The 27,770-nt window shown below is 41.6% G+C and overlaps 6 protein-coding genes across 6 annotated transcripts; 2 read left to right on the forward strand and 4 right to left on the reverse strand.

Annotated features, from left to right (window-relative positions):
• Positions 1-607: 607 nt before the first annotated feature.
• K444DRAFT_623309 (uncharacterized protein) lies at positions 608-2,476 on the reverse strand (the record flags this gene model as incomplete). The annotated part of the gene is made up of 1 exon (XM_024882265.1): positions 608-2,476. The coding sequence occupies one exon, from the start codon at positions 2,474-2,476 to the stop codon at positions 608-610; it is 1,869 nt and encodes a 622-aa protein (XP_024743992.1).
• A 1,394-nt stretch (positions 2,477-3,870) lies between these two features.
• K444DRAFT_623310 (uncharacterized protein) lies at positions 3,871-5,248 on the reverse strand (the record flags this gene model as incomplete). The annotated part of the gene is made up of 2 exons (XM_024882266.1): positions 3,871-4,885; positions 4,917-5,248. 2 exons carry the CDS (start codon positions 5,246-5,248, stop codon positions 3,871-3,873), a joined length of 1,347 nt encoding a protein of 448 aa, XP_024743993.1.
• Positions 5,249-6,849: 1,601 nt separating this feature from the next.
• On the reverse strand, positions 6,850-11,841 carry K444DRAFT_550235 (glycosyltransferase family 24 protein). Its single transcript, XM_024876501.1, has 4 exons — positions 11,475-11,841; positions 11,075-11,428; positions 10,193-11,024; positions 6,850-10,144 (listed from the first exon to the last, which is right to left on the reverse strand). Exons 1-4 carry the CDS (start codon positions 11,618-11,620, stop codon positions 6,977-6,979), a joined length of 4,500 nt encoding a protein of 1,499 aa, XP_024743994.1. The 5' UTR covers positions 11,621-11,841; the 3' UTR covers positions 6,850-6,976.
• A 318-nt stretch (positions 11,842-12,159) lies between these two features.
• Positions 12,160-16,546, forward strand: K444DRAFT_689582 (Coatomer, alpha subunit; the record flags this gene model as incomplete). The annotated part of the gene is made up of 6 exons (XM_024887750.1): positions 12,160-12,195; positions 12,256-12,305; positions 12,353-12,672; positions 12,727-14,625; positions 14,677-15,800; positions 15,856-16,546. The coding sequence occupies 6 exons, from the start codon at positions 12,160-12,162 to the stop codon at positions 16,096-16,098; spliced, it is 3,672 nt and encodes a 1,223-aa protein (XP_024743995.1). The 3' UTR covers positions 16,099-16,546.
• K444DRAFT_606040 (uncharacterized protein) lies at positions 16,221-17,327 on the reverse strand. The gene is made up of 2 exons (XM_024878912.1): positions 16,735-17,327; positions 16,221-16,656 (listed from the first exon to the last, which is right to left on the reverse strand). Exons 1-2 carry the CDS (start codon positions 17,266-17,268, stop codon positions 16,372-16,374), a joined length of 819 nt encoding a protein of 272 aa, XP_024743996.1. The 5' UTR covers positions 17,269-17,327; the 3' UTR covers positions 16,221-16,371.
• Positions 17,328-18,055: 728 nt separating this feature from the next.
• Positions 18,056-18,383, forward strand: K444DRAFT_689589 (uncharacterized protein; the record flags this gene model as incomplete). Its single annotated transcript, XM_024887751.1, has 1 exon — positions 18,056-18,383. One exon carries the CDS (start codon positions 18,056-18,058, stop codon positions 18,368-18,370), a length of 315 nt encoding a protein of 104 aa, XP_024743997.1. The 3' UTR covers positions 18,371-18,383.
• Between the last annotated feature and the right edge of the window lie 9,387 nt (positions 18,384-27,770).

Here is a 27,770-nt window from a genome sequence, read left to right on the forward strand (position 1 = left end):
CCATCGACTTTACCAGTCACCCAACCACGCGGTCAGACGATTACCCAGTGAAGCAGCATCTTTGGTAGGAGTGTTGAAGAAAGGCATGGGTAGGTTCGAATCTCAAGCTTGACCAACAGATTGTAGATATATTATTTGCAATTCTGGAATACAACCCGACAACTCCTTCGCCTTCGACAGCGCAATTGAGGAGCCACATCCAAGCAAGATGGCGGGGGGAAGCGGAATAGAAGTTCCCAGTATAGAGATGAAGGAAAGTACCGCTGTCCGAAATGCACGGAATCACCTTCGATGGCAAGCCAAGCCAGGTTCGAGTCATCACAATAGGTTCACAACTTCGAAGGACAGCAAAAGTTTATGAAAGATCCTGATTCCTGATTTCCTATCAAGCTTATCAAAAGCATGGTGCTCAATTCCTTCTCAGAGGCAAACTCAAAATAAGTCTCCCTATCTCCAGTGACACTAGATCCTACTCCATTGACCGATAACCAAGCAGGAGCAGCTCCCAAGATAAGAGTCTCTGAAACCAATACACCAGAGCACAATTCACAAACAAGCAGCAAAGCCAGTCCAGATTCACCATCACCAATACGTCGAATAGAAAAAATTATCGAGCCGCCATGGGAGTTCGTGTTGGCGCAATGCTCCGGCTCTTTCCCATGGGTCCTGCAAGACCACCAGCGCCACCAGGAGGAGGGGGGCCAGGAGGTTTCTTCGGACCACGATCCGGCATGTCCTTAGGACCCTTGACCCGCTTTGGTTTTGGTTGGATTGGTTCATCGTCGGAGTCGACGTCCTCAGCTACGTCCTCATCCTGATACTCAGGTGATTCACTATCCTGCTTGTTGCTACCACCAGCTGTCCGCTTCTTCTTGCGGTCCTTTCTTGGCTGCGTATTGTTCAGCATGATCCAGATGTCACCGTACTTCTCTGCTTGGTTTGCAAGGGCTTTAGCACCTCGTTGCTGTGAGCCCGTTCGTTGGGTCTTCAACTTTGGCGCCCTCTTGTATTTCGGTGCCTGTTCTATGCCCCCGACGACTGTCGTCGTCTGTGCAAGAGGCTCTCCCTCCTTCTGCACGAGGCTGTCAAAGTGCTTGGACATATTAGAAGAGATGGCTTCCCAATCGATAGTTGTTCGTTTTTGGCCAGCATTGATTGCGTTTTGCACAAGACGCTTCAGGACATCTTTTTCCAGTTTGGTCCAGGGGAGGCGAGGCTCAGCAATTGCTCCGCTTGTTCGCATTCGGATCTGTCTTCTTGCTCTATTCAGATCGGTAATATGCGTGGGGTCGTTCCAGTCCATTTTTGCCCAGCCTGGATACTGGCGAACATCTTTCTCCGCGGGATTCGAATGCATCTGTCGAACGAGGAAATATTTGGATGGATCAGGCTGTCCCAAAACAGCGTCGCTCAAATCAGTTCCTTGAACGAATTCCCAATCACCCCGCTTCGGTGGTCGATGGGACTGAGGTCCTGATATATCTCGCATCGGCTCGAAGATCAGCTCTTCTGAGTTGTCTGTCGGAGAAGAGCTTGATCCCGAGGGCGCAGAAGTGGTACCTCCTGGTCCGATTTCCAGGTTACCGCTGGAAGCAGAGGCTTGCGATTGTCTCCGTCCGTGCCGAGAATCAATTCCTCCCAAGCCTTCTCCTCTCGCTCCTCGAGCCGCGTTGTCATGGCCATGTGGTCGTTCGTTCTCTTCATCCGTCTCGATGATCCGGAGGATATTTTCTCGGTGGTTCTCGTAACTCAGATCGGGCTCCAGCAAAGCTTGATGAATAATATCGTAGAAGGCTGGAACTCGTTCGAGATTTGTTGCTACCCTTCGGAGAGAGTCAATGAGGCGTGCAACCAGGCGTCCAGCATTTGAAGCTGCTTTATATCTCGCCTCGAAGCCGTTGAACCCGTCAATTGACATTGCCGACTGGTGGGTCAACTCGAGATATGCACGCGCTGAGAGCGTGGCGATGGCATTGAAATTTTGGAGTTGGACACCTTGGAAGATTGATCCGTTCGGGCCTCTACGGAGATCTTCGCCAAGGTCATCTCTAACTTGAGGCAACGATGTTCCCCAAGGCATTTGGATACCTCTACACTCGTGGCAAAACATCCCCATCTCATGATCTCTGCCATGGAGACAATTGGAGCTGACAGTAGCAAGAAGGCGGTTAGCTGGATCCTGCTGTCTAGCAATGGTCGATTGAAGAGGCTCCTGGATCATGCTTCTTTGTAAGTCGGACGGTGGTCGGCGCTCCACTTGTCCAGGATGGACTGGCATTCCTCGAGGAGCTTGCACGTAGCTAGAATCTTCTTCTTCTCCTTCTTCTTCTTGTATCCGTGACGCTGCTGGAGTACGTGTAGGACGTTCTGGCGTGGTAGGTAAAGAACCTCGTTCTTGGGGATTATCGTCGCCTTCGAGAGATGGACCTGCGGAAGCAGGAACATCGCGACTGGAAGACCGGTTTTGTTGAGACATGTTGCAAGACTATTGAAGGAGTCAGTTCTCTGCTCATACAAACGATGAAACGGAACTCTCGGGGCAGGCCGTTAATGTTCTTACGGCCAAGAACTTAACAGCAAAAATTGTCGTTTGGAGAGATCAGAAGGAGGGGGTGGAGAGGTCTCAACACCAAGACTTCTTGATTTTGTGGACGAGCCAGATGCTTTGAAGTTGGAAAGCCAAGTCGAGGAAAAGGTTTCCAGGAGAAGGGACTCGAAACTTCGCAGGCGCGAGCGATGGCCAACTCGAAAGTCAAGAGGAGGTCCCAAAAAAGGACGGTAAGTGGGGATGTTCAGACGGGTCCAAGTGGCAATGAACATCTAGTTGACAGCAACAGGAGAGCACTTACAGAGTAATTTCTGGGAAAGGTCTAAAGTGGTTGATGGGAACACAGGTTGACGTGGAGTCCTCGAGGTTCGACAAAGACTGAAGAGATTTGAAGAAGACTGTCCTGTTGATTCGGAAGGTCTCAAGTGCTCCGAGTGGATGTTTGTTGTGGAAAGAGTGTTCGAGCAGAGGCGCGAGGTCAGGGAATATTTGTAGGTGCGGAATGAGGCACGAGCTTCCAGTGGCGAAAGAAAACTTGCATATGTGAATTTCACAGCTAAATTCGCATCTTTTGTCTTGCCTGTATGGCTCGCTACTCATTGGTAAGTTAGATAATTCTTCAAAATTATCTGACTAGAAATTCACAACAACAATTTTATACTTGCCGCTCGATCTCAAACCTCGAATTTATGTTTACTTGCCCAGAGGGCTCCAGTTGCTTGATCAGGTTTATGAAAGAAGTACTCAAAGGAGATTATACATAATTAATAATGAATTACTGAATGTTGGTAATTGAAATTCACCCTATTTGAGGCAAAGGGAATGACTACGTCCCTCTCTTTGACATCCTGTTTGAAGATTCGTTGTTGATTTCCAAAAATTTACAAACACAAATAGTTTGTTCCATGACTCTCTTCTCCATTAAGGCTGGTCGCTCTTTCAACGATTAGTGGAGTTTGCAGGAACAGTGTTTGAACCGCCCCATATTTGTGGAATGTGCTGGTACTCGGGCCGCAACCTAGATATTCGCTGGCAATTGCGGCTTCCTTTACAAACAGTTCAATAGGGTCATTCAAATTACCGGTGATATCGCGGCTGCAAAGAAAGGCCGAAGTTTATAAAAGAATCCATTTCCTACAAAAGTCTGTGAAAGTCACATGTCTAATCTCGTCGCGCTGTACTAAGCAGGCCTTGGTGGATGGAGTCAAAACCGAGGCCAAGATGAGTCTCAACACTAGACATGATGCCAGAATCGCCTGTCAAGTACCAGAAAGAAACTTGAATGTCCTTCACTCAGCCCTAATGTCCTATAAATACCAGAATCAATGACTCGGAAGAGTGGTCTGCGCCAGAGCCAGACTAAATCCTTCTCCCATGGGTCCAGCAATCCCGCCTGCTCCTCCAGGAGGTGGAGGAGGTCCAGGAGGCATCTTTGGACCGGGCGCGATATCCTCTGTTCCAGTCCTACGGCGCTTCGGGTTCGATGGTAATTCTGTTTCCTCCTCAGCATTGTCCAGCTCAATTTTCTCCTTCTCAGCAACCTCGGTCTCCTTCTTTCTGCGACCTCTCTTGCCTAAAGGCTTGGAGGCAATCAACATAAGCCAAATATCGCCATAACTTTCGGCTTGGGCTTGGATGGCTCTGCCGGCACGGTTTGCAGTGCCATTTCTCCGAGTTTTCAGAGTCTGCACTTTGTGCTTGGGAGTTTTCTCCTGTCCGGCGACTACCTTGGATGTTCGAGCCATCGGCTGACCAGGTTCTTGAACGATCCCCTCGAAATGCTTCGACATGTTCCTGGATATCTCGTCCCAATCGATGGTAAGTCTGTCTTTGCCGCTTTGGATGGCTTGCTGAACCAGATTCTTGAGAACGTCCTTCTCCATCTGCGTGTATGGCATTCGCGACACGGCAATCTTCCCACTCGTACGTTTGCGTACTTGACGTCGAGCGCTGTTGAGGCTTTCGATATCATTTGGATCGTCCCAATCTAAGGTCTCCCAGCCAGCGTACTGCCGAATGTCTTTCTCCAAAGGATTGTCCTTGTTTTGGCGGACGAGGAAGAACTTAGAGGGATCTGGCTTGCCAACTTCAGCAACTTCGAGGTCTGTTCCCGGGACAAACTCCCAATTTCGGCGTTTGGCTGGCCTATTCCATCCATGTTTCTCCTTTGGCATAATTCTCTTCTCCATTCGCAGTTTGCCATCGCTATGAGCTTCATTGTCTGAGTCGGTCGGCTCGTCATCGTAGGATTCCTTCCCGTGATGAGTTGCTCCGCCGAGGCCTCGGCGCTGCATCGGTGGCGCGGAGGACATTGGGTAGTCTGTGTTGGGTGCACCACTGAGAAGGCTATCTCCAAGAGCACTCTCACTCAAGAAAGGTTCCAGCAGTGCTCGATGGATGATATCGTAATGATTGGGAACAGAAGAAGGCTCCTCCAGCAATGTTTCGAAGCGTGTTCTGAAGTCTTGCAACACGGCGTCCAGCTTGGGCAGAAGCTGGATACAGTGACTCCAATCTGGCCAAACCATCAACGGTCGTATGTGGTTGGCGTGTAACCTCGAGATAGGCTACAGTCGAGAGGGTAGCGATCGCTCCTCTGCTTCTGAGATTTACTCCAGCTAACATCGTGCCAACAGGTGCCCTCAAGAGCTTTTCGCCGTTATCTTGGTGGGTTTTCGGCAAGTCCTCGCCCCATGGCATATGGATGCCTCTGCAATAAGGGCAGAAGACACCCATTTCATGGTCTTGTGCGTGGGAACAAACTCGGTCGACGTACGCGAATAGCCTGTTCGAGTTGTTTGGGATTTGTGAAGGGAGGGTTGTGCAACCATACTCTCCATGTGGGAGGAGAGCGACTGCCGTTCAGTCTCGTTCGGAGTTCGTGGATGAAAGGTAGATCGAGGGAGGGTTAGGCTCGGAGAAGGTGTTGGATGGTTAGAGCCTCGCTCCTCTCCATCGAAGCTCGTTTACTTGGATTCTCCTTCACCGGTTTTCGTACTGCTCTGATCTTTGTTCGACATCTTGTCTTTCTGTGCATGAAGTCAGCACACATATAAATGAGTGAACGTGTCAGGCTTCATACACTTAGGGAGCTTGACAAATGGTGAGATGAGTCGTACCAGGGCTTCTTGGTTCCTTGGCTTTGCGAGAAGGGCCAAGCATGAGACGACGTGTTCAAAGCGGAGAAGTGATACGAGGAAAAAGACTTCGGAAATTCGGGGCGTGACGCTCAAGTTTCTCCGAAAAAAGACCCAAGGAGGAAGGAGAAAAAGATTAGACGGTAAGGTCGAGTGGCAAGAACTAGGTACTTAACAACAAGAGTAAGCCAGTATGTGCCTTTGTAGATATTAGTGGCTGTGTCGCCAGAGAAAATCTCATTTCGTGAATAAGGATGACGAAATATCTGAAGGCAAACAGGGAGGCACCTGCACCCGACTTCGAATTAAATAAACTTGTGTATATGAACTAAACTCTTAAATCCACTTGAGTTCATCGGAAGGGATGCAACGCTCTTCAAAATTACGAAAATCGGGGCATTCGCACACATATTTTGGACTCGATGACTTGACCATCCTTTAACCCAACCAAACTGGTGCTTCACTTGTCCAATGCCTTGTTGATTTGGAAGCTGTACCAGTGAAGACACACATTCCCATAGATATCTAAAACCGTGCTTTGAAAATTCTTGATCCTTGAAGTTCTTCCTTCTAAAAATTGGCGTAGGGTTATATCCCTTGCTCTGATATTATGTCTGAGCTTCAGGTTGTGTACCGCTGTTTGCACGACCAAGTCTTTGTTGTTGTTCCTCTTCCGTATTGATATTGCTCTTCCTTGTTCATATTGCGATGTTTCTCTCATCTTTGTCTGCGTCTCTTGTATGCTACGGTCCCCGTGGTCTGACGGAGATAGTGTAAGGATACGGACAAAGGGATTAGCTTGACTTTTTTTAATAAAAAAAAATCCGTCTCAAAAAGGAGTTTTTATGGGCAGCTGGCTCCCTCTTTCACTCTCCCATCTTGAAAATACAATGGCAACGACACTCAGTCACCTCTCGTTACACTCTCCGATAGGCACTTGATTTATAGTATCTCGAAATCGAGGTTCGAGGAGGTTAAGAAACGGCGTTGTTGACAGGTGCTCGCTTATTGAAAGGTGGCGTCTAGAGAAAAGGGGGTTAAAGCAGCAGCAACGAATACTTCAGGCGGCGAGTAAGTACCCCTCACCTACAATTAGTACAGAAGTGGAATGAACACGAATTGCAGACTCTTTTAGAAGCATTGAAAATGTGTGGCGATCGATAACCTAGGAGGAAGGTACACTTAGTTGATATGCTACTCAGGGGTACGACGCACAGTAAATGTTCAAGCCATTGTACACATACAATCTACGTTCATTACAATCCAAAACTCCTTCTATCTACATACAAATCTAAAGCTCATCCTTCTTACTCTTCGTCTCCCCCGGCACCTCGCTCGTCGCCGCCGTACTAACGATATCCTCCAATGTGCGACTCTTCATATTCTTTTCTCCGTTTCCATTTGCAGGCAAGCCCTTCCGTCTTCGATCCACAGCCGCAATCTCGTCATCGTACACCGTCCATTCGGGAACTTGTCTCCTGGCTCGATCCAATTTCGGCTCCTTGGTTTGAGGATTGTTGCACAGATCAATTGTTTTGGCGTCAGCGAGCGCTTCGTCACTACACCAGGTTTCGCACCAGAGCCATTCTTGCGGGAGGCTGTGGATGGGAAGTACGCTTTGCATGTGATTTGGAAGATCTTGATCCAGGTTAGACAGACTTTGAGGGTCAGCGGAGAGCTGGTGGTATTGTTGACGAAGTCGGTCGCCTGCTGCAATCTGGCGGAAGCGGTGGAGATCCACGACGTAGAGGGCGGAGATATGGTACGGCAACCCGCGAAGGAACTTCTCCCAATATCCTTGCTTCCAGAAGCGGAAGCCTTCCATCTCAGTCCTGCTGTCGCACATGGGTGTGAAGCCGTAGGGAGCACCTTTAAGATCATGGTTCACGAGTTCGATCATATCTGTTCGAACAATCTGGTCGGCGTCGACGAAGATGACTTTATCGAGAGAAAGGGGGAAGAGAACGTCGAGAAAGAGGATCTTGTAACCCCATATCTCGCGCTGCTTTTCGGTCTGGTGTCGGAGCCAGTGTGGCCATTTATATGTAACCATTTCATATTGGAAGCCGTATTCTGCGGCCATGTAGGGAATGAAGTCTTTGAAGGATGGGGACAGAAACTGCTCGATGAACCAGAATTTGACGGTGTGCTTGGTGTGCTTCATGACACTGACCATCATGATGTTCAGCATGCGCTCGTACAGATGTCCGCTGGCAACAGAGAAAATATTGATCTCGGCTTGTTCTTGCTTTGCTGCAACATCTGCCTTGCCTTTCCCGAGGATGCCTTGGGCGAACTTGAGACCTTGCGAGACAAAGTCCATCGGCGAGTCGGTCTTTGCTTCGAGAACATCTTCTAGTTCCATGCCAAGTTTTCGTGAGAGACGAGGGTACAACGTAGTGCCCTGGAAGCTCATTAAGACAACTTCCGTGCTTTCATCGCCAGGAACCGGGCTCCAGCCCTGTGAGCCAATGCTCTCAATGGTAAATATTTTAGCGCTTCTACCCTCCTGCAAATCAATCTTGTAGAATCCTGGATTGGCCTTGAACTGAAAGTAACCCAGATTGGCCATGATAATAGTGTCTGCAGTATGCGGATCTCGTTCAGTACCAAGGACAAGCTGGGCGCCACGCGGAGCACTGCCACCAGGAATTTCACGAGAGTGGCCTTCAATCAAGATGTGCTCAAGTTCGTAGAGAGCCTCAACGTTGGTTTTGATAGAGCTAAGCTTGATGTTGTCAAGATCGTGGACTGAAACCTTAGGTGCAACAAGCCAAGCTGGAGGTACATCCATCCCGACAGTGAGTAGTGCTTCTTGGGGGACGCCCGTGAAAGTAGCTCCGAGTGGCAGAAGGGCTCCAGCTTCATCAAAGGTTGGCTTAGAATCCAGAACGTATCTGTAGAATCGCTTGACAGGTAACTCTTGGAGTCTTTCTTTAGGATTGAGGAAGAGCTTCATATACACTCCATCAAGTTCTGAGAGCACTTTCACAATTGGCACCCATCTTTGACCTTGCTCGCTGGCAGGATCTAAGAGTATGGTGAACTGAATGGTTGCAGTAGAGATGTCACCAGTCTCGATGACCGTGTGAAAAGAGTTCCAAACATTGAACTGACTCATCCGAAGTGTTGATGCCTGTTCAAAGATTCCATCAGGAGTATCCGATATCGTGGACTTTGCCACGATCGAAGAAATCTTTGCTGCTGCTAAAGGATCCGCAATCTTGTCGGACAATCCAAGTGAATCCATTGCATTATATGCCGGAGTAATACGTTTCGATCGCTCATACGATAATAATGAATCAAAGTCGGAGAGGTCGAACTCGGTATCGGCTGGAATAGGTCCAGCCAAACGGCCATTGAGAAGAACAGCGTTTTCGCCAGGCCTCAAAGCTAGTGACCTGATGAGGGAATCCGCTCCATGCCAGTACTGGCTTGCTCCTTGTTGGGTCAAAGCACTTTCAGCTGTCTTTTCTCCCGCAAGGATCGCAGTCAAATCGTTCATGTTGGCAAAGGCTTTGTTTGAATTACTCTGCATATGTGAAAACAAGTCATTGCTCAATCCAGTGTCAATTGTATTAGACACTGGGTTGTGCACAATAATGAGTTCCACAGATGGATTTGCTTCCCAGAAGACGGCTGCAGTCGCAAGTAGCTTTGAGCCAACTTCAGACTCCAAATTCGCAACTAGAATCATATGAGCCCAGAGAGTCTTATTAGCTGATGCATCAACTCGGATCCGCGGCAAAGTATCCAGAAGAGCTTGGTTCTCGCCCGCGAGCTTGTTAACATTAAATATCTTGAGCGTCTTCTCATCTTCAGGAGAGATTATCGGGTTGCGTTTCTGCGATGCCTGGAGGAGGAAGTATGAAGGAAGCCACGCATCCGCCTCGAATGCATCTGTGAAAATGCCTTGTTGAATGGACTGGAGATCAGTGGAGACTCTGTTGCTCATCAATTGAAGCCAATTCTCGTCCCGAGGGACTGCAACTCCATCCACAAACACTGGCGGAATCTTGCTGTCGGCGGCAAGTCTGCGCATCCATTTCTTGGAAGCTTCAATTTGGTCTTGATAATCTTCGGATTTGAGCATCTCATCCATGGGCACCGCTACCTTCTCTTGACGCACGTGCCGTGATTTCACTGCAGTGTCGAAGGCTGACTTACTCGGTCCTGTCACCATCTTAGAAGTATATGAAGTTTCAAGATAGACAAGAGCCGCTTGCAGTCCGTAGGTATTGGCCAGGTGGTATACCACCCTCGCTTGTTCCAGTGATTCCTTCGTCTTTGTAATGGGCACAAGCCCAATACGAATCGCAATTTTGCGTTTAACGAAATTCAAAAGTGTATCTGCGACGAGCAGAACATCTTCAGCGTCTGTGAAGTCAACGGGAATGACTAACTGGAAGCAGTCTCTTCGAATTTGGGGTAACTGGCCGGGATATGTGCGCTGAAGCATCTACGATAGGTCAGCAAATTCACCAGGTCGGTACACATTCATGCTTACAGCCTGGAGAACCCGAGGCCAGTCCGCGTAGCGCTTATCCTTCTCAATATCGTTCATCCAGATGATAACATTGCCTCCTTCGATCTCATCTCTCCAGTCAAATCTTGGGGCATCACTATCAGCCTTTGCCGTTGCCACTTCGTTGTGAGATAGCAACTGAATTGCTTCTTGGCCAGATAAGCCAAGATCGCGAACCCCGTTGATGAGTTTTCGTTCCTTCCGAAGCATGTTAAGCATTTCTAATGCCTCAATTTGACGTTCAATCAACTGAACACCGTTCATCCACCAAATATTAAAGCCCCCTGGGACAAGTTGACCTCGGTTGTAATCATGCTCCGCAACGAAATCCTCTGAAGCATTGTGGGAGGCTACAGCACTCGAATACTTAGGAAAGTCTTGGGACAGCTTCACAAGCGTATCAAACGGATTTTCGCTCTGCATGATAAAACTTGACGCTTTCAAGCCGAGACCAAAAAGCTCCGATGAGGATAGTGGCTTGAGATCTGCCAATTCTTCGTCCTCAAACTTCACCTCCTTTTCAGGGGTGGCAGTAACGGTTTTGCTTTCATCCTCTTCGCGATCGTCAATCACAATGTAGTCCGTTCTCTTGAGGGCAAGTTCAACACCATATCCAGGAACAATAAGTGGCCTAGACTCTGCGGTCATGAACTTTCTATGTCGAACTCGGTAAGAACTCTTCCCTTCACGGGCAGTCTTAACCAAAGTTTTATGGAATTTTCCAAAGGCGGTAGAAGTGATATCAGCGTATAGAATCGAGGCAGGTGCAGAATGATTGCCGAGAACTCTGTCAAATTGTAACTCTTGCACTTGTCTGGAAAATTCCGTTAGTTGCTGCAGCTCTTCTCAGGAATTCCAACTTACGAGTCCCCACTGATTTCACCATGTGCCTCGTCTAAAGTTGGAGAGCAATACTGCTTTCCATTGAATAGGACCCAGACCGGGCATGAGGTATCTTGTTCACCCTTCAGTGATGGCTCCACAGCTGTATGGTAATACTGATAGTGGGCTTCGATCCGAGGTGCTAGGGAGTGCATAGATAGGGCAAATTTGTATGTTGACAGTGTTTCTGGGTCTGCCATGTGGCCGTCATCTTTGAGAACTTGTATGAATTTGTCGTACAGCTCTTGGTCGGTCGAAGCTTTCGAAAAATACCCGTCTGCAATTCGGTCAAGAAGGGGGAAATAGGAGGTAGCATTTTCGTCTGCAGCAGTTTCTCTAATTGGAGTAAGTTGGTGTTCGAAGAGCCCTTGGGCAAACTCACAGCAATTCAAGCAGGTACGGAGCTGAAGAGAAAGATGCTTTTAACCCCACATTTATAGAGGGGCTCGCAGAGGCGCATAAAGAGTGTAGATAGGTAGATGCCAAAAGGGCTCCAGTAAGACCCCATGGCAGTCTCAAAACTCCCATATTTGCGTTGTGTTGAAGTTGTCGGAATTTCTCGACAGCTGTCCTTTCAGGGGGCAAGGTCCAGATGGGTGCAGAACACTGGATCTTGGAGGCAGTGAAAGGTGAAATATCCGCCAGCGGAACGAGTCAAAAGCTGTAGTCAAGCAAGTGGGAATGTATGCATGCTGTTCTATTGTACAGGAGTCTGCGACAACATTTGGACAAGGCTGAGTATATTTACACAGTTGACGTTCTTTCTGGCAAGGTGTCCGCAAGGAGCTCCTGCCCACCAGCTGGAAGCTTGCTGCATTGGTGCCTGACATTTCGGTTCCGGCAAGAACCGACCACACTGGAATCGCAACGTATCGTAACTCGATTTCCACGAGCACACAAATTCCCCCTTCTCGACTCCGACTGCTACCTGCCCACGGCCCTCTTCGAATCCATTGTCTATACGGCGTGCGCAGCAAGATACATAAGTGAAGGTCCACACCAGCAACCATCCGCTGTCCTTCATGCGCGAATCTTAGGCTCTCTGGTTTCTTGCAGCGTCGGTCAAGATGGCTACCAACTCCTCCCCCAACATGCTGACGAAGGTAATTATTGCCCAGATCGGTCTGTCGATGTAACTTGCCATGTGCTAATATTCCACGAAGTTTGAGTCGAAGTCCTCGAGAGCCAAGGGAATTGCTTTCCATCCCAAAAGGTCCCCCCCGCTACTCCCTAGGCGCATTCACAGCTAACAAATTTCAGACCATGGATTCTTGTATCTCTTCACTCTTCAACCATTCAACTTTGGGATTACCGCATGGGAACATTGATTGACAGATTCGAGGAGCATGATGGACCCGTACGAGGAGTCGATTTCCACAAGACACAACCCCTCTTCGTTTCTGGCGGAGATGATTACAAGATCAAGGTCTGGTCATACCAGACTAGAAGATGCTTGTTTACCTTGAACGGTCATTTGGATTATGTCCGCACAGTTTTCTTCCACCATGAGCTTCCTTGGATTATCTCCAGCTCCGATGACCAGACCATCCGAATCTGGAATTGGCAGAATAGATCTTTGAGTATATTTCCAAAGCCCATTGCGGCAGGATCCTCTTTGCTGATATGTTTTCCAGTTTGCACTATGACAGGTCACAACCATTACACAATGTGCGCCCAATTCCATCCTAAAGACGACTTGGTAGTTTCGGCCTCCCTCGATCAGTCAGTACGTGTCTGGGATATTTCAGGACTCAGAAAGAAACACTCTGCACCAACTTCGATGACTTTCGAAGACCAGATGTCCCGGGGAAACCAGAACCAGGCGGATATGTTTGGCAATACGGATGCGGTGGTCAAATTCGTCCTAGAAGGACATGACCGAGGCGTGAACTGGGTCGCCTTCCACCCTACACTACCCTTGATCGTATCCGCTGGTGATGATCGACTTGTCAAATTATGGAGAATGAGCGAAACGAAGGCCTGGGAGGTCGACACCTGCCGTGGTCACTTTCAGAATGCATCCGGCTGCCTGTTCCACCCTCACCAAGATCTGATATTATCTTGCGGTGAGGATAAGACCATCCGGGTTTGGGATCTTAATAAGCGTACTTCAGTCCAGTCTTTCAAGAGAGAGAACGATAGATTTTGGGTTATTGCAGCGCATCCGGAGATCAACCTTTTCGCCGCTGGCCACGACAATGGTGTTATGGTCTTCAAATTGGAGCGGGAAAGGCCTGCATCTGCATTCTATCAGAACAACCTCTTTTTCATCACACGAGAGAAGCATGTTCGGTCATATGATTTCCAAAAGAATGTTGAAAGTCCAACTCTTTTGACCCTCAAGAAGCTGGGCAGCCCGTGGGTTCCACCTCGTTCATTGTCCTATAACCCGGCTGAGCGCGCTATTCTTGTTACATCCCCAGCGGATGGCGGATCATACGAGTTGATCAATCTGCCCCGAGATGGCTCTGGTTCTATGGATGCTACAGACACGAAACGAGGGCAGGGAACTTCAGCGGTGTTTGTGGCACGCAATCGTTTTGCTGTTTTCAACGCCGCCAGCCAACAGATTGATATCAGAGATCTCTCAAATTCCACGACCAAAACCATCAAGCCACCAACCGGAACTACTGATATTTACTTTGGTGGAACTGGCAATCTTCTCTTAATTACTCCAACTGCCGTTCATCTCTACGATATCCAGCAAAAGAAAGCTACTGCCGAGTTGACCGTAGCAGGTGTCAAATACGTTGTTTGGTCAAACGATGGGCTCTATGCTGCACTGCTGAGCAAGCACAATGTCACCATCGTCACGAAAACCTTGGAGCAGGTCAGCACGCTTCACGAGACTATCAGAATCAAGAGCGCAACTTGGGATGATGCCGGAGTTCTCCTCTACTCCACCCTTAATCACATCAAGTATACTCTTCTGAACGGCGATAATGGAATCGTTCGAACCTTGGATCAAACAGTGTACCTCGTCCGGGTCAAAGCACGCACAGTATACTGCCTCGACCGCAATGCAAAGCCAAAGATCCTGAATATCGACCCGACAGAATATCGCTTCAAGCTTGCGCTTGTGAAGCGCAACTATGAGGAAATGTTGCAAATCATCAAGAACTCAAGTCTCGTTGGCCAAAGCATCATCTCTTACCTGCAAAAGAAGGGTTACCCTGAGATTGCCCTGCAGTTCGTTCAAGATCCACAGACCCGATTTGAGCTCGCCATTGAATGTGGAAACCTTGATGTTGCGGTAGAAATGGCAAAGCAGCTCGACAGACCCAAGCTCTGGTCAAGATTGACAACCGAAGCCCTCGCCCACGGCAACCACCAAATTGTCGAGATGGCGTATCAGAAGCTAAGGCAATTTGACAAACTCTCTTTCCTTTACCTAGCTACGGGTGATGAAGCAAAACTCACCCGCATGGCCAAGATCGCTGAGCATCGTGGCGATTTTACTGCTCGGTTCCAAAACGCCCTGTATCTCGGAGATGTCAACGACCGGATAGCAATGTTCAAGGAAATTGATCTCTGTAAGTTCTGCAGTCCTGACAATAGACGGGATCCCCGCTGACCTCTCACAGATCCGCTAGCATACATGACCGCTAAATCTCATGGTCTGGAAGAAGAATGCGAATCAATCTTGGAGGCAACTGGTCTTACTGAGGATCAAATTACTCTTCCAGCACTCGGCTCTCCTCTATCTCCTCCAAAGCCGATCGTGTCTACATTCAAAGCGAATTGGCCAACAAAAGCCACTTCCCAATCTTTCTTCGAGAAGGCGTTACTCGGTCAAGTTGAAGGTTTGTCGTTAGAAGACGAACCAATAGCCGCCTCTAATGCTTTCGGATTTGATGAAGCTGGAGAGGAAGACGGTGCCAAGCGAAATGGCGGTCTCGCCGAAGCTGATGACGACGAAGATGCAGCAGGCTGGGACATGGGCGATGACATTGTTCCAGAAGTTGAGAGCGACTTTGTCAATGTCGACAGCGCTGAGGCTGGCGCTGGAAGCAGCGAAGCCGACTTATGGGCTCGCAACTCACCAATAGCTGCTGATCACGTGGCTGGAGGCTCTTTTGAGACCGCAATGCAACTGCTGAACAGACAACTTGGTGCGGTCAACTTCGCACCATTGAAGCCACGTTTCTTGGAGATCTACGAAGCTACGAAGACATACCTCCCTGCTTCTGTCTGTCTTCCTCCACTCATCAACTACGTTCGTCGAACTGTCGACGAGACTGATCCTCGGAAAGTTCTCCCGATTATTCCCCGAGACATCGAGTCACTCGCCACCAATGATTTACAAAAGGGCTACACTGCTATGCGTACGAACAAACTTCAAGATGGAGAAGTCGTTTTCCAGGGTATCCTTCATGCTCTTCTTGTAAACGCTGTCTCGACGGCATCAGAAGTCGAAGAGGCGAAGAAGCTGATCACAACCGCATGCGAATATGCCATTGCTATGTCGATAGAGCTGGAGCGACGGAAACTTGGCACAGACGAAGAGGTCGCGAAGTCACCTGAGAAGTTAAAGCGAAGTCTTGAACTGGCTGCATACTTCACAATCCCGAAACTTGAGGTGCCACATCGGCAAATAGCTCTGACCAGTGGCATGAAGCTTGCATACCAGAACAAAAACTTCAACTCAGCGTTGAGCTTTGCGAACAGGATGTTGGCTAATGGTGGGGCTGCTAAGATGCTTGACAACGTAAGCTATCTATCATTTCGCTGGTATATCAACCATTTACTGACCAACTATATAGGCAAAAAAGATCAAGGCCCAGTGCGAACGGAATCCCAACGATGCTATCGAAATTGAGTTTGATCAGTTCGCTGAATTTGATATCTGTGCTGCATCACATACACCTATCTACTCCGGCTCAGCATTCGAAGTCTGTGCCTTTGACGGAAGCAAATATCACTCCAAGTACAAGGGTACTGTCTGTGCTGTTTGTGGTGTTTGCGAGGTGGGGAAAAACGGGAGTGGGCTGAAGCTTGTTGCGTGAGAATCTTTTGCGCGGCAAAGAAAATGGAGTTCGGAAAAAGTAGATCTGATTGACTGCTCTGAGGCTGCATGTAGGGAGTATTTGATCGAGCGAATGGCGGTTAGTTGATCAAGAACGTAGAAGGGGTTGAATCATATCATATGCAGTCCATTGTCGTCTTGTTTGGTACGCCAAAGCGCCGTCTAGAATACATCTTTGATGCTCAGGCCATGCCTCATCTCCATCATGCACTAACCATGCGACGCAATATCGCTGCAGAGGAGCAAGATTGGCTCAAACAATCGTCTCTAGCTCCCTCGCGTAGCCTAAAGTGTTTTCAATAGCCATCGCGCTTAACTCCTGTTTCTCGTTTCCTTCCTCATCGACATTGGCCTTCAGACTCTGCTTCGGGAAGTATATCCGGCCGTCCTTGATGAGCCAGCCTCTGTTCTGGGCGAAGGAGACCACGGCACCTTCGCTGTCAAGGAAGAGGAGGTCCTTGGTTGAGGAGATTGGAAGGGACGGGTAGGCTGTTTCGCTGCAAGAGGCGATTTCGCTGCGGATTTGGGAGGTCAGGATCTAGAATCCGTTTTGTCAGCTACTAGCCTTTGTCTGAAAGTATGAAAGCAAAGAGATGATGAGGTGGGGGCATCTCACCTCACTGAAAACACCATACTCCTCACTTGGTACCTCCCGACTCGCCATCGCCTTCCAGACCAAATCATAGCTCCCTTCCATCAGCCACCGCTCCAGCTTAATCGGATACCCCAAATACCGATCCTTCTCCACATCACCCACTCTGCCTTCCCTCAACTCCAAACCCTCAAGTTCCGTATGGAAACCGGCATAATCTCCCTGTGTCAATAGCAAGAGTAGATACAACCCCGTAATCTTGTTTTTCTCCGATCCTGTTGGCGGTAATCGTGAAGAGGGGAGCTCGTAGAAAGGTGTGAGTTGGTGCACGTAGCGTGTGAATGCCGCTGGGTCTTTGGCGCGAATCGAGAGCAAGGCGCCGGTCTCGAAGACTTCGCGTGCGAGAAGGAGCGTGGAGGAGGGTGTGCTGGGGGTTGGTGTCAGGGCTTTGAGCTTGAGGAGGTTGATTTTGGCTTTGGAGAGGAGGGACGGGATGTCGGCGTAGTCACGGGAGGACTTCAGCTTGCGTAGGATGTCTTGGAGATCGCGGTCGGACATTTTGAGGGGTTTGTGGGTGGTGGTTGGGGAGAGAACGTTCCAAATGTGGCGAGAATGGCAACACAAGGCAGCTCGAAGGACGCGGTTGATCTTGGCGTGGCTTGCACGTGACCGGGGCTTAACTTCACGTCGTTCGGCCTCGTCCTATTCTTCCCCGTCAACGTCAAAGTACCTCTAATCCAAATGTTCGTGTAACTCTCAGAACAATATAAAAGCCATCACAGGGTCACAGGGTCTTGGTCTCGGCGTTCTAGCTCTTCCAACGCAAGTGCTCCTCAGCCTCTCCGCCATTTGCCGTGGCACCTAGTCCTCAATTTCAATATTCTAGCACTCCTGGAATATTTGGGTCTTCGTTCTAACATTCTAGCTCTTGCGCGGTAGGTGTTCGTTTTGCTCCTTAACTATTGGCTGTGCCGTGTCTTCAACCTCACTTCCGGAACTCCGTCGAACATTTGTATCCTCGCTGCACGATTCTAGCTCTTCCACAGCAAGTGCTCCATCAGCTTCTCAATCATTTACCGCATGTTGTTCCGGTCCTCAGTTCCCCTATTCTATCGCTTCTGGAACATCGAGGTCCTCTGATATCAACTGTCTGTGGGAAGTCTCCACCAACGTATTGTCCTCCACTTGAATATTCTAGATCTTCCAGGGCATTCTTAGGGAAGAGACCTTGAATGTACAACATGTCGAAGGAGCATCCGGAGAGTCTCAGAAATATTTGAATGTTCAGCTTTACGTGGGACTCTGGCATGCAGTATCACTTTCTGGTCAATGCGAGCGTGCTACCATGTCTTCTTCTTACCAATACTCTCGGCTGGAAAGTCCGGAGCACGTACGTTTGATTCATGTCAGCCCTGGCACTATGGGCACCACTATAACCTGCGAAATTCATCGCGCCTGTTTACCCGATTCTCCCGTTTACGAGGCATTGTTATATATTTGGGACCTCGACGAAAGGGCAGGACAGCCTGCTGAATATTATTGCATATTATGTGGCGAGTTCCAGACTCCCATTCCCCCGAACCTGTTTTCAACCTTACAACATCTCCGGAAAGATGCTGAAGACCTTGTTCCCTGTGTTGATGCCGTGTGCATAAATTAAGAGTATACCAAGAGCAAGAGCATCAAGTGGGGATCATGCTTCGCACATATTTCAATTGTCTCACGCATTGGTCTGGCTTGGCGAAGCTCAGCCTGAGGATACCCTCGCTTTAGATCTGGCTCAAAAAATCGCCTATTTAAGCAGCACTTGCCAAACGAAGCGCAAGATCGTCCTCCGCTCGTCAGAGATGCGGTAAGAACTGGAGTTTTACTTCCTTAGGAAGCACCGGATTGGACTGTTCTTTCATCCTTCCTGGACAAGCGATGGTTCTACCGCGTGTGGGTGACACAGGAAGCTACAATTGCACCTCAATTATTGTTCAATTGCGGTAGCCAAACAGTTGCCTTGTTTACGCTTCTCGAAATCTGGCAAGCTTTGCTAGAAATTGTGATGTTTAGCAATCCTTTCATCACAAAGAAGCCGCAAGGCATAACTACGCTTCGTACGATTAAACAATTTAAGAATGGCTCGAAGAAGGTCTGCGGCTTACCACACTGGGTGTATTTACACTCTCGAGGCGATCTGATGACACCGACCCGAGAGACCGAATATAGGGAGTTCTGAGCATGTTTCAAGATCGGAAAACATTCACAACGCAGCCATATTACGGTCTGCCTCCAGTTAAACTCTTCACTGAGGGCACCAGGCCCAGTCTTATCAATGAAAATCGTTTGTCTCTCTTTCCTTCGCCGATCCGAGTCTCTCAGTTGAGAGGGATGGTTTCCCTTCATGGTACCCAGGTATCGTGAATCTATTTTCTTTTTCTTGGGCTCTGTATAGAATTAGTAAGTTTCCTACTCTTGCTCAGGCGCTAATCACCCTCGGCTCACCCTCGGCTCAGTCAACTCGCCTGAGTAGCCTGAGCACCCTTTCTTGGGTACCAGAATATGCTAGTGCAGATTCTCGAAGACATTGTGATGATAAGCTGGCGATTTCTTTTGTCCAAGGGAAAGCCCAAACGTCGCCACAGCCTCGCGGTAATCGCTCGCCGCACCGTCGTAACTGTCGAGAGCGTGGATGAGGTTGTATATCAGCTTGACGGCTGTCGTAATGTCACGGCCGACCATCCCAACGACATCCCCGGTACTTTGTAGGATAGCAACGCCTCGAACTGGTAGAAATTTTGGCATTGTTAAAAATTGAGGTTGAGGTGACGGGCTGGGTTGGATGTCTGCACGATGACGGCAACTCCTCATTGGGTTTTGCATCAGCGAAGACAGCCACAAGTCTGCCTGTGACGGCGGGATCAATGCAATGGTCGAAGGCTCAAAGTTCAAAGAATCTCATGTATTGGAAAATACTAAGCTATGGAACAAAGTAGGGAGGATGCCTCGACCTTTAGTATTATTCCGCCTAAGTAATTCCGGCTTAGCTTCGTTTTGTGCCTGTTTCCGATATCCTGTCCTTGGCAGATTATGCCCTTACGCCAGCCGTCACATTACCCCCCCCCCTAAAGAGAAGTCTAAATGCCCTTATTTAGGGGATCATTTAGCCGTAATATAGAAAAGAAGAAAAAAAAGAAATAATAGCCACCGACCCCATTCCGTCCAATCCCTATAGCTTACTTGTAATCGAAGCATAATCTTGACTCCGCCAAAATAACCCAGTTCCTAGTATATTCCGGCCAGTCCTTAGTATCCGTTACTTGTATTATGCCTATACTCATATTAATAATGTGGTCTGGGAGTACTATATAGGCCATGGCCAATATTAGGACTATTATTATCGGGCGGTCTTTAAATAGGGGTGGCAGATTAAGTTTATCCGTTGAGGCAGGCTTTAATATAGTAGCTTGCTTGCCTTTTTTCTTGGTTAGGATAGTAATATTTGGCTTGATTATACCGCTTCTGAGCTACTTAATTAACTTCTGGGCCTTTTTGAGCTTAATATATATATCCTCAAGTTAATTCTCTATTTTAGAGATTTATATATTAAGGCCAGATACTTAAGCTATTTTATTATCGAATTCCCGGGCCTTGAGCTTTATAATTCTGGTCTTATAGGAATTTCTGAGGGGTTTTCCAACTTCTTAAATAGTATTATATACTAATTCATTAATATCTATAGGGTATTACTTCTTTAACTCGGCCTTTAGGATTATTTACTAGCTCTTGATTTCAGACTAGTACTTTATATAATAACTATTACTTAGTATTATATATCTCTTGGTTATAATAGGTATCTTAATACTAGTTTAGCTACCTTTACTATAGTTAGAGTCTCCTTTATTACTAGAATTCTCTCTATTCTTAGTCTTTTTATTATTGGAATTCTTGCTATTATCTAATATCTTATATTTTTTGGATATATTAGCCTTATTCTTATTAATCTTTTTAGTAGCTAGCTTAATAAGGTTAATAAGAAAGCCCTTATTAGTATTATTTATTCTGCCTATTAGGCTATTAGGCTTGTTATTACTAGTAACTAAAGCCTCTATTTTATTATTCTTAGAATATTTTACTAAGATATTCTCTATAGTAATTTTAGGTATATTTTCAAAAGTAATACAGGCTATATTCTATATATTAACCTATTCTTGGGTAAGGGAATTACTATTTTTATCTATAAAGGTAATTTAGCCAGTAATTATATTAATAATAATTATAGCTACTAAACTTGAGATATTACTATTATTATTTAAATTATTCAGGATCTAGTAAATAGCCTTACTTAGTCCGGCTATAAATAATATATTACCGGGATTTCTTATCTATTTTGTCTTTATTAATAGTTCTATTAAGGCAGTAATAGTAATATAAATAATTAAAGTTATAAAAATTAAAGTAATTAGAAAGGTTTCTCTTAATTTTTTAATAATATTTCGAACTAATATAAGTAAGTATTTATTTTTAGCTTAGCTTTAAGAATTTACTTTTTTATATAATTCGCCTAAGTAGTAAAATATAATCTAGTATAGTAAAAGAAAATATTTTACTTAGATTTCTAAAAAAGAGAATAAATACTAATATAATAAAATAAAGGAAATATATTAGAATTTAAATAAAATCCGGGAAATATCTAGGTTTTTCTTCTTTTTCTCTAGTTATAGAAGCCTTATTATTAAGATTTATTATTATCTAGGTAATTTTTATTAAACTTATCTTTTTTAATATACTAAATTCATTTATTTAGCTAAATAGAAGGTCCTATTTTACCGGGGTTCTATTTATAGAATTTATATAATTTAAGTATTAAATTCTTAAAGTTTAATATAAGATATTATTTATTATCTATATTCTATCTCTTCTATTTAATCTTATAATAAAGCTTACTATAAAGTACCTTAAAAAAAGAATCTTTTTGACTTCCTATTCGAGTTTACTATTAATTTTAGTAAAACCAGGCTCTTTATTAGTTTGGCCGGATAATAGATTAGTAGGATCTTTATAAAGCCTATTTATATAGAAGATTAGCCAAATTCTATATAATAGGAAAAGGTCTAATTAATATAAATAACTAATTATTTTATTAATTTTAAATAGTCTAGTAAGGAAATAATCTAATTTATTAGATAGATAATCTGTTTTCTATATTTTTTTAATTATATAGACTATATTTCCTGAACCGAAATCTAGTTCTTACTATTTCTTATTAGCTTACTTGGCTTAATACTCCTGAGCTATTACTATATATTTTCGGGTATAATTAATAGTAGTATTAATTCTTTTAGCCTATTATTATACTTCTTTCTAATTAAATTTCTCTTTTAATATTTTAAACTCTATTATTAGTAATATCTAGTTAAAGTTTAGCCTGAATTTATATCTATAATTAACTATTAAGAGAAATAAGCTAGTTAATTTATATGGGCAGGTAATATCTATAGTATTAAATACTAGAAATCGATTTATCTAATTATTCTAGAAGTAATTAATAAAGAAGTAAAATCGGGTATTAATAATCTAGTTAATAATTTCTATTTATCTATTAGTTTAGATATATTCTATAGTCAAAAGCTTTAGCTTAGTTCTAATTAATCTTAATAGTTTATTTATAAAGTCTAAAATAAACTAGGGTTTTTAGTTACTTATAATAGTAAGAGAAAAACCTCGGAATTACTAGATATAGTAATAGAATAGGCTAGTAGTAATTCTAGCTATAGTATTCTTAGTTATTAGTAGGCTTATATATTATTTAAATAATTAATTAATTATAATAAGTATATTATTATATTTCTTATTTATAAAGTTAGAGATATAGAAGTCTATAGATAAATTATTCTATATTTTTAGGAGAACTAGTAATAGATATAATAGGCCTAGTATTTTATTTCTTAGCTTATAAGACTTTTAATATTTATAAAGAAAATAGGCTACTAGTAAAGTTTTCGAGCTAGAATTTTTATCTTATTTTAACCGGAATATATAATAGTTATTATACTATAGATTTTTTATAGAAGCCTAGTTTATAGATTATTATATCTATCTAGTATAATAAGTCTTTTATTATAAAATATATAGCTATTTAATATTTCTTATAAATCCGTATTTTTCTAGGCTTTCCTATATTTATTTTTTAAGGCTAGATCTATCTAATTAGCTTATAGGATTTTAATTATAATAAATAGCTTATCTATTTCTTCTATTTTAGTAAGAATATAAGCTATATTTTTTGTTTTAATAAAAGCAAGAATTAGGTCTAATAAAATAACTTATCTAGTTTTTTTAGCTTCCTTAACCTATTTCTGAATTAGTATAAGCTTATTCTTTTAGGATAAGATATTAGTAATAGTATTATTTTTACCTAGCTAATAGGTAATCTAGTAATAGAATTATAATAGAAAACCTATTTATTAGATTTATTATTTATTTAAAAGTTTCTTAGTACTAAAATATTTAAGAGCTTTATAATTAGTAATAATTAGAAAATTAAGTAAGCTAATTAGTTCTACTTACTATTCCCGGAATTCTTAGATAATAATAAGAAGTTCTTTATTATAAATTTCATAATAGCTTTTAGCTTCTTAAAGAGCTTTAAAGTAAAACGAGACCGGATACTATTATTTATTCTCCGGGCTTTTTTAAAAGAGTATATCTATAGTAACTAAGTCTAAATAGTTAGTTTTTAGGCAGGTTTCCCTATTATATTTAAAATAGAAAAGTATAAGGATAAAAAAAAGCAAATCTTTAAGCTAATTAAAAATATCTAGCTAGATTTTATTAAGTATAAACTTTAGTAAAATATCTTTTTTAATTAGATAATTTAGAAGACAGGAGATATATCTATAGGCTTAAATAAACTTATAGTAGAAATTATAAAAGCCTAAAAATAACTATATTTTTCTTTTTATTATAGGTTAGTATTAGTTTCGAATAATAAAGGTTTTAATAGGGTTTACCTATATATCTTAATCTAAGATAATAAATCTTAAGAATATTATTTTAAAGATTTCAAATTTATATTTATAGATATTAATTTATAATCCGGTATTCTAGAGCTTTTATAGAACTATTCTAATATACTATTAATATTTCTTCTTATTTTTAGAGAAAATAAATATATTATTAATATAGGCCAAATAAAAGTTATTTAAATAGTCTATTAGAATAGTATTAATATATTACTAAAAGGTTACTAGACTATTATAGAATCTAAATAATAGAACTACTAGTTTAAAGAATCTATATCTTATTCTAAAGGCTACCTATACTATAGAAACTAGTTCTATATAAATTTAATTAAAAGTATATTAAATATCTAATTTAGTAAATACTAATAATTTAGCTAATTAATTAAGAGTTTTAGTAATAAGTAATAGGAAGTAGTAGTTCTTTTTTATTATAGTATTTAGCTATTAATAATTAATATAAAATTATAGGCTATTATCTTTCTTTTTAATAAATAAAACTAGTAATAAAAAAAAGAATTCGGATAGCTTAATAAAATTCTTTTTTAGATTCTTAATAAGATATTCTCTTATTTTTTTGAGTTTACTAGAGCTTATCTTATAGAAATAAGCTATTTTTATTAAAAGATCTAGCCTATTAAAACGGAGCTTATAGTTAAAGAATTAAGACTAGAGAAGCTTATTTATTACTTTTTTTAGAAAATGCCCTAGTTATATTATATAGTTATATAGGAAAAAATATCTAAAGCTTTTAAAGTTCTTTAGAATTAAAAAATAATATATTACTAAAAATATTAGGTTTATTTATATCTAGGAAATATATTAGATTACTAGTTTAAATATAATATCTAGTAAGCTATAATATTAGTTATCTAATTACTATAAATAATAATAGGTATTTCTTTAGTTTATAATTCTATTTCTTAAGTATATAATTAATCTTATTAATAGTAACTAATCCGACTAAATTACCGGAATCTTTAGTACTTAATTAGAAAATAGCTATTCTAATAAAATAGTAGAAATAGTCTAATAGCTTACCTATTTCGAGAGTATTAAGATCTAGCTCTTTTTTTCTTGCCTAGTATTTAGCTTTCCTTATAAGAAGGTTTTATAGAAAAGTAAGAAGTATATTCTTTTACTTCTTAGATCTAGTTTTATTAGTTCTTTTTAGAATTCTAGTTAGAATATCTTTAGGGCAGTTATTTTTTTAATATTTCTTATTAAAATATCGGATTTTCTAAATAAGATCTGACTAATTTACCTTATAGTTCTCTAGTTAATAAAGTTAATTCTATTAATAGTCTAGTAAAATATTATATTTTATTAGCTATTTCCTTTCCAGAATTATATTATAAGAGCCAAAATTAGTAATAAGTAAATATTATTAAGTTTGGAAATACTAATTAATAGCTAGATCTATAGTAACTAGATATTAAATAGCTTTACTAGGTTATTTATTAAAACCTTATAAGGAAATAGAAGTTTTGAGTTTATATAAAAGTATTTATAGTACTTTTATTAAAAGGCAAATATACTTTTAATTAATTAGAATATATATATTTACTTTAGTATTTATTAAATATTAAAAGGTTATAGTTTTACCTTTCTAATTTACTTTATAATTAATAAGGAACTAGTTCCTGCTAATTAGCTAAATGAGATCTATAAGTCCTTAGTAAAGTTCTTATTCTAGAAGGGCTATTTTTATATCTAGAATTAGACTTTTCCTAATTTATTAATATTATATTTTTTATTAGATAATAGATAAGAATTAGTATTCTTATTATCTATTTCTAAATTATTAGCTCTTTCTAAATAATTCTTTTTAATAAATATAATCTTATTAAAGTCAGAATAAATACTTTTTATATATTTAGGCTTTTTATAGCTATAATAATAAAGACTCTCTAGCTAATCTAATCTCTTTTTAAATTCTCGATAAACTGCTTCTTTTGGCTATAAGAATACTAGCTACTAAAGTTAATTTATTAGATATAGAATTATTATAGCTTTTTAGATTCCGGTAGGCTTTCTAGCCCGGAATAGTATTTAATAATAAATAGTTTCTACTAGTTATTTCTTCTGAAATTACTTATTCTTAATTAAAAGAAGCCTATTTTTTTATTCTATATATTACTTAGTAAGATTCCTGAATATATTAAACTTCTTATTACTCAAGCTCTTAAGTAGCTCAAGATTTATTTTATTTATTAAATTATTATATTAATTATCTAGTAACTTTCCTAGTTTTATTTTTAAGTAAGTAAACTCTATCTAAAATACTAGAAATAGCTTATTTCTTTATCTCAGGTACTAGTATACTTCTTTTACTTCCTAGTATTCTATCTCTTTACTTTTATTATAAGCTTATTAGAGAATCTTAAAGATCTATTTAATAACCGAGATCTGTCTAACTAATTCAGATTCTAGTTAATTATAAATAAAGTTACGGGTATCTCTAGTAACTAGTTATATTATATAAGTAATTTTTAGTAGTTTACTATTAAATTCAGAGGAATTCTATATTAGTTTATTTCTTATATTAAATATTTAATTATTAATCTAGTAATTATTCTTATTTATAAATAGGGCAGAATTCTTAATTCTAATAAGCTATAGTTAATTACTATAGACTAAAAGCGGGAGAAAGCCTTAGTATTAGCTCCCGAATAGTTCTTCTAATAAGAACCTATAGTATTTCTAGATATTTGCCTATTTGGATCTTTATTTTATTACTTCTTCTTATACTAGTCTTTTCCTTATATAAAATCGACCGGTAATTGCCTCTAGCTTATTAATTTTCTTAGTAAGTTGGTTAATATATAAGTGGAATTTCTAGTAGTATTCTGCTTATTTATTAGCTATAAAATAGTATTTATTAATAAGGTTATCCTATATAAGTAGTTTTTACTAGGCCTTATCTATTTTTGGGGTATTTATACTAATTTTGAGTTCCAAATTAGCTAGCCGTTTCTTAATATCTTCTTCCGGAATAGTATTATAATAGTTTTCCTAGTAATATAAGTTTATAATATTAAAGTCTAGCTTTTCTATTTCATTATACTAGAGCCTCTTATCTAATATACTTCTAGTAGTAGTATTTAGCTTCGGGCTATTTATAGTAGCTTTAGAAAAGGTATTAGTTATAGAGATAAGAACTAAATAAGTTCTTCTTATTTAATATTAGTAAACTATAACCGATTATTATCTTATCTAGTTTTAAGTCAGTAGACTAAAACTAACTATTATCTTTTCTTATTTTAAATTAGTAAACTACTACCGATTCTTCCTATACCAGAAGAAGAGGCTAGTTCTTTTACTCTCGTTAATATCGAGGGAATATTGTCTATTCTAGTTAAGGGTCAGGCTCCGAAATTAACCGGATTATAAAGGATAATATCTTTCTTCTTTTATATTAGTAGAGAACCGATTACTAAAAGGAGAATATTATCTGCTCTAGTTAAGGGTCAGGCTCCGAGATTAACTAGGTTATAGAGAACGTTATGCTTCTAGTTAAGCTCTCTAGTTCTTTATAGTTCGAGAAGGTTATTAAATATTAAAAGTAGTATTCTATTTTCGCTTTTTAAGAATAAATACGGGTCCTTTGCCGGTAGTATTATATTGCCTTTATAGGCCGAGTCAAATAAGCTTAGTATTATATAACGGCAGGATTAATGTAATAGTCGAAGGCTCAAAGTTTAAAGAATCTCATGTATTGGAAAATACTAAGCTATGGAACAAAGTAGGGAGGATGCCTCGACCTTTAGTATTATTCCGCCTAAGTAATTCCGGCTTAGCTTCGTTTTGTGCCTGTTTCCAATATCCTGTCCTTGGCAGATTATGCCCTTACGCCAGCCGTCACACTGCCTGTTGGTTTGGCCTCGTTAAAGCTTGCAAGCTCTCAATATATCATATCGGTTGATTATCTGATCCGAAAAAGAATACTAACTGGAAAGGGAGCTTCTGATATTTTACAAGAAATTTATCCCCATAAAGAAGACTTTAACTCCCAATATTTCAGGGGAAGACGCAGCATAAAGCTCAAGAATT

This window comes from Hyaloscypha bicolor (assembly GCF_002865645.1).
Source record: "Hyaloscypha bicolor E unplaced genomic scaffold K444scaffold_10, whole genome shotgun sequence".
In the NCBI taxonomy this organism is placed as follows: domain Eukaryota; kingdom Fungi; phylum Ascomycota; class Leotiomycetes; order Helotiales; family Hyaloscyphaceae; genus Hyaloscypha; species Hyaloscypha bicolor.